Source organism: Pteropus medius, unplaced genomic scaffold (assembly GCF_902729225.1).
Source record: "Pteropus medius unplaced genomic scaffold, Ma_sr-lr_union100, whole genome shotgun sequence".
Taxonomy (NCBI): Eukaryota; Metazoa; Chordata; class Mammalia; order Chiroptera; family Pteropodidae; genus Pteropus; species Pteropus medius.
Genome location: NW_024344253.1, coordinates 3,023,154 through 3,030,004, shown reverse-complemented (window position 1 = coordinate 3,030,004; position 6,851 = coordinate 3,023,154). Strand labels below are relative to the sequence as shown.

The following is a 6,851-nucleotide window of genomic DNA, read 5'->3' as shown; positions in this document are numbered from 1 at the left end:
CCTGTTGGCACCTTGATTCCAGACTTCTAGTCTCCTGAACTGAAAGACAATAAATTTCTGTTGTTTTAAGCCTCCTCGTTTTGGGTACTTTATTATGGAAGCCCTGAGACTAATGCATGCACTAATTGAGATTTATTTATTATGTATGATGTTTGTCTCCTCATAAGACTTTTGGCGTACTGAGGGCAGGTTATATTTATTTTACTTATTATTATAGTTTATAGTAGCACAGATGATGGTCTCGGGCACCTGTTAGCAGTGTTATATTTGTGGAATTAATGAATTATCAAATGAGTAGATGTATGGATGGTGATATTTGAATGCAGAGAGTTTCAAAAGATTTTTGAGTCTATGGCCATGCCACCCTGAACAAGCCCCATCCCGTCTGATCTCGGAAGCTAAGCAGGATCAGGCCTGGTTAGTACTTGGATGGGAGACCACCTAGGAAGACCAGGTGCTGTAGGTGTAAACATTTTTAAAAAATAAAGGATTATAAGCTGACAAGGCCTTGCAATCTGTGAGGTCCACCAAGGGATGCCTCGCCTAAAAAAAAAAAAAGAGTTTTGAATTTCAGATTGTTCAGATAAACCACTTAAAAGCAATAATTTAATCTTAAAATCGTAATCATAATACTTCACGTAGGAACAGAAAATCTTTTATGCATAATTATCAAATGCCTCATTTAACCAGCTCTGATTAGGTATTTAAATTGCATGTTCTGGGATGATTTCCCTCAAAATGAGAAAGCATTGTTCTTCTGATCTTACCAAAAGATTACCCTGTCATACTTTAGAATAAAAAATACAATCTCTTCAATCTCCATGATTTACATTAAGAGAAATATAAACAGGAACTATGGAAGTTCAATTTTTTTTCCCTTTTGAACTTATGTAACTATGGCCTTAAAGAGTTACACTAGCTAAAGTGATGATAAACACACACACATAGCTGCCCCATTTGAAAGGATCTCATTGCTCAATAACCTTATGAACACAAACATGAACACATTTCAAATCTGGGAGAATGGTAATACATGAAAAGAAGAGAGGACCATAAACAATAATAAGAATGCAGTTGGGTTCCTACTCCAGTGATTTCTAATTCATGTCTTTTTACTAATTACTATATACATTCACACACCACACATGCATACACACACACACTCATGGACATAAATATGCACTCAACTACGTATCTATATCTATATTCACATATATGCGTCATATTCTGAACCTTTCTTAATATTATATACCTTAGTAACCATCATGCCCATTAGCTTGTTTTCTCTCAGAATATCCTGAATCCATGGATAGTCTGGAAGTTTTGAGTATGGGGTGGGTAACAAAGCTGATGCAGAATTTAATACTTTTTTTTTTTAGTCAAAGTAAGTAGTCAAAGTCAGCTGTGTATAATTTGTCCTTATACTTCCCAGCAATGTAGATCTGGCAGACTAATTTCCCCTTTCCACAGATGGGAAATTGGGGCCTATAATACTTAAGTAACAAGCTCAGAATTTTAAATGCTAAAATGTCTTTTCTTTTTACAGTATGCTCGGAATGTAATTCTACCTCTAATGACTCTAAGAGTTTATCCAAAGCCATGATTAAATGCACAGGAACATTATTTCTATATTTATAAGCTAGATGTCAGATTTGGGGTGCCAGAGAATCTGTTTCTGGACAACTTTCATTTCTCTCTGAGGTTAGGCTGCTCTTGGTTCCCACTGCTATAACCCTACATCTGGTTTTCAAATAGAAATTAGCAAAGTTTCTTTCCTACTTTCCCAAAATTAGCAAAGATTATATAACCAACACATTCAGTTTTTAAATATAGCCATAAAATGAATTTATGATCAATATTACTAGAACATAAGACTCAAGAATGAAGTGAGTGTAGTGTCTTTTATTTTACTATAGATCACAAACACCTACAATTATGCCTTACAAATAGTAGACTTTAATAAATAAATGAGAGAATAACTTTGATAAACTGTATACATTAAAAAGTAAAAGCTAGATGTGAGTTGTGAAGACCACATAAAAAATACCAAAAACAATTTACTAGTGGGAATATGATTGTTTAAGAATTTTTAACTAATAATTCAAATAATAATTTAAATCTACCTTGGTGACTTTTTAAAAAAATATTGTGGAAAGCAATTACTTAATTTTAACAAACCAACTTTCAAACAGTTATCATTAATGTTTCATAATATTAAATCATTTTTATATTACTTCAAATTCCTAATGTCAAACCAAACAGTATTTCAGAGAAAATAATCCTGAAATAAAGGTGAATGCATAATATATTTGTTACTATATGCTGAATTCATATTAGAATCTGCTTCAGAGGTTTGAGCTACTAGTAGAAAAGGAACACACCATAGCCAGTCATTTCATATTAAACTTTTTATTAAAACCGAATCTTACAATATATTTTAAATGACATGTTTCACAAACAAATATTTAAGAAAAAAATTTTTATATGTAATTATTGGCATACAAATTTAAGAACATAATTAAAGCTAAGCTAAATATTTATATATATGTATATCCCAATTCATATCAATGATCTGGAATACCTGAGTTTCAAGTTGTTGGTTTTCCAGATAGTGTAAAACATTTTTCATCCACTTTATAAAGGATACAGCTCATCCAAAAAGAATAACTTTGGTTAATAGACGCTATCTCCCAAAGATCACACAGAAGTCCTTATGGGATTAAGGTTTATCTTCAGAGGTTTCTTCTGAGTGGAGGTCAGTCTGTGATGTAAGGAAGGATTCCCAGGTAGCAAGGCACTGAGTAATAGAAACACAACATAAGGAGATCAGCAGTAGTTCAGTGTTAGTGTTAAAAGGATGAACAGACTCTTACATATCTGTTCCTAGAGCAACCTGCCCTACTCTGTCCTCCAATCAGTTTGCCAGAATCCTTGCCCTTTTCTATATATTTTAATTCTTAATGAGGAAAACTATTGCTCATTAGGAGAAAACATATAGAAGTTTAAAAGATTAGTTGATCAGTTTGCTTAAATAATCCACTATTACCCCACTGTCAGGAGAGAAAAGAGCTCTGAGTTATGCAGGAAAAGAAGGACCATTTAGACCTGAGGAGGCAGATGTTAAGCATCTAGACAGAGGAGTGGTGATATAACCATGCCTTACTCAGATCTGAATCTCATTACATCAAGATTGAGTATGCATAAATTGATTAATCTCTATTACAGTTTCTTCGGCTATAAATAGTTAATTATAGTGCTTACCACTAAAGCACTTGTGAAAATTAAATTTACATAATTTGTATAAATCTCTATAAAGAATGCCTGGCACAAAGTAAGTGCTCAAAAAATTAGTAAATATTATTGTATGATGGTCTATTAGGATTGGGTGGTAAGATTTGATCATTAATGTGTCGCAGGAAATGAAAAAGAATCAGAAGAGACTGCAGATGATGAGGACACACAAGAAAATGTGGCCTACATCATGATTTTGCCTAGGTCTGATTCTCCTAATAGCCTAGTCTCAGTTATCCGTATGAAGTTCATCTACGGAATAATTTTAATAGTTTATATAGTATATAAAGAAGAAGAAAGATAAGGATGACAGTATTTCTCATCCAAAGTAATGTGAGAAGACAGGAGAGCAACATTTTTAAAGTAGTGAAAGAAAAAATACCGTCAACCTAGAATTCTATGCCCAGCAAAAATATCCCTCAAAAAACCAAAGATGGAATGAAGGTATTTTCGGACTTTCAAAAGCTACATAATTTATCACTGATAGACCAAACTAAATGTTTATTTATTTATTTATTTATTTATTTTAAAAAAGGTTGATCCAGCAGAAAAAAAATGAGACCAGATAGCAAGATGAGTCCATACAAAGGAATAAAGAGAACTAGATGTGGTAACTATATAAATACATATATTTTTTTATCACTTAAATTTATTTAAAATATAATTAACTACTTAATTAATCATAGTAACAAGATCTTATGAAGCTTATAATATAAGTGAAATATATGAGAAAAAGAGCAAAGACCAGAAAGAAATGGGAGAATTATAAGTTCTTAAATGACAGGTAAAAAGTGATATAATATTACTTGAAGGCAGACTGTAAGTTACATACAATAAACCTGAAAGTAACCACTAAAATAACAAAACAAAGGGTTATACCTAATACACCAATAAAAGATCTATAATGAGATCATTAATTTTCTATTAATCCAAAAGAAGACATAACAAGAAAAATGGGATCAAAGAACAGATAGAATAAATAAAAAGCAAACAACAAGATAATAGACTCAAACCTAACCATATAAATAATCAATTTAAATGTCAATAGCCCAAATACTCCAGTAAAAAACACAGATTGTTCTATTATATAAAAAACAAGATTTATTTATATTCTATTTATAAGAAATACACTTCAATAAAGACACAAATACATCAAAATTAAAAGGATGAAATATATACTATATATATTTTACATACATATATAATATATATATACAAACCATGTAACATGTCAGAAGAAAGCTGGAATGGGCTAAAGTAGATTTCAGAGCAAAGATTTTTATCTGAGATAAAGGTCATTTCATAATGATAAAAGAATCGATTTATCTGGAGGATATAATTAAAAATGTTTACGCACATAGGAGAGTTAAAAATATATGAAACAGAAACTGACAGAAATGCAAGGAGAAAAACAAATCACATCTAAAACAGATTTTGATATATGTCTCTCTTAAAAAATTGATAGAACATGTGGACATCAGCAATAGCATAGAAGATTTGAACTCTACTCACAGTCAAGTTGGCCTAATTGATATTTACAAGACAAAGGAGAATACACATTTTTTTATGTGCACATACAACATTTATCAAAATAGACCATATTTCAGGCTATATGAGAAATCTCAATAAATTTAAAAAGAGTCAAGTCATATGAAGTTTATTCTCTGAACATAATGGAATTAAATTAGAAGTTGGTAATAAAAATATATCTGAAAAATTCCCAAATATTTGAAATGTAAACGAGACACTTATAAATAACACTGTGTCAAAGAAGAAATCAAAAGAGAATTTAGAAGTATTCTGAACTTAATGAAAGCAAAAACACGAGATATAAAAAATTTTGAAATGCTACTAAGACAAGACATAGAGAAAAACTTATACTACTAAATGCCTGCATTGAAAGAGAAGAAAGGTCTTAAATAAATGACTTCAATTTCCATCTTAAAAATTAAAATGCAAAACAAAACAAACAAGCAAAACCAAATTAAACTCAAAGTAAGCAGAAAAGAAAAACCCAGAAAAGATCAGAGAATGCAAGAGAAAAGAGAAAAACAATATAGAAAAAAATCTATAAAACAAAATGTTGAACTTTTAAGAGGATTAATAAAATCGATAAACTTTTAGCCAGACTGATCATAAAAGAGAGATAACACAATTTACCAACTGTTAGAAATGAAAGGGTGACATCTCTTCAAATTCTACTGAAGGAAAAAAAGAAAATATTATTATAAACTTGATACATTTGACAACTTAAATAAAAAGAACCAATTCTCTGAATAACAAAAACTACTAATGCTCACTCCGGAAAATAACAGAAAACCCAAATGAATTTGAATTTGTTGTTAAATATCTTCCTACACAGAAAACTCAAGGCCCAATTGGCTTTACTAGCGAATTCTATCAAACATTGAAGGAAGAAATCATATTAATTCTACACAAATTCTTTCAGAAAATTAAAGACATAGAAATGCTTCCAACTTACCAAAGCTAAAGACATTACAAGAGAAGAAAACTACAAACAGATACTCCTCATAAACACAGATGGAAAAATTCTAAACAAAATTTTGGCAAATTGAATCTAGCAATTTATGAAAAGGATAATACATCATGACCAAATGGAGCTTATTCCAGAAATGTAAGACTGGATTAACATTCAAATATCAATCAATATAACTGACTGCATTACATGTAATATCATCTCAATAGACAGAGGAAAGGTATTTGTCAAATTACAATGTCCATTCCTGATTGAAAAAAAAAAAGTTCACAGCAAGGTAGGAATAGAAAAGAATTTCTACAATCTGAGGAAGAACATCTACAAAAAAACTTACAGTTAAACTCATATGCAGAAAGGCATTAAATATTAGCAGTTATTAGTCTTATATTTCTTTTCAATGACAAGGGGGGAAAAGAAATTAAAACCAAGCTTTATAGATACTCAAAAATCTCCACCAAATTTTGAATTTAAAAGAGAAGGAAATACAAAAATATCTAAATACAAATAACTTTTAAATATCCGTGCATGGGATTTTATAAAATACAGAAAACTATTAACTGAGACTGAAGGGCTGACAGCAGAACCACCACCTCCCCTGGGAACCTCATTTCTACTAGGGTTCTCTGGCCTCCTCTGCAAATCCATACACAGTCTACTCCTCAGTAACCCTGTGGGGGCCCAAAGAAATTATGCTTTCAGGAGCTATCATATCTTTTTAATAACTCCGTCAAACTATCATTTATGTAAACTTCTGAATGTTAAGGTAAAATTCGAAATAAAATTCTGAGCAGTCTCTTCTATTTAGAATTCTCATCAAATAAGTGATCCAAACTGCACCAATGATGGCATAGTCCTCATGTGAGAAACTTCTATCACAGTCATAATCTGCTTTAACTATCCTAGTTTAATAAATGTCTAAGAAAGATATTCAGTAGCCATTCATGACGATTAGTGTTGTGAATTCACATTTCCATCTCTAAAGTCAATCCTAAAAGGGATGGTGAAACAGCAAAAGGGACAAATTAGTTACTTAACTATCTCCTTACCATCCACCATACTGAAG

The 6,851-nt window shown here is 31.1% G+C and overlaps 1 protein-coding gene and 1 pseudogene across 5 annotated transcripts in view; one reads left to right on the top strand and one right to left on the bottom strand.

Annotated features, from left to right (window-relative positions):
* Positions 1-347: 347 nt before the first annotated feature.
* LOC120608015 (uncharacterized) lies at positions 348-466 on the top strand (annotated as a pseudogene).
* A 1,927-nt stretch (positions 467-2,393) lies between these two features.
* The window catches only part of SNX7 (sorting nexin 7), a 66,594-nt gene continuing 62,136 nt past the window's right edge, over positions 2,394-6,851 (bottom strand). Inside the window, exons 9-10 of one of the 5 annotated variants that reach the window (XM_039869545.1) lie at positions 5,452-5,489; positions 2,424-2,797 (exon numbers count right to left, since the gene is read on the bottom strand). In XM_039869545.1, the coding sequence (XP_039725479.1) occupies positions 2,698-2,797; positions 5,452-5,489 (138 nt within the window). In that variant the 3' untranslated portion in view covers positions 2,424-2,697. Of the gene's footprint in view, positions 2,798-5,451; positions 5,493-6,851 lie in introns of all 5 variants that reach the window. The other 4 variants (XM_039869547.1, XM_039869548.1, XM_039869549.1 and 1 more) reach the window with 4 other exon arrangements.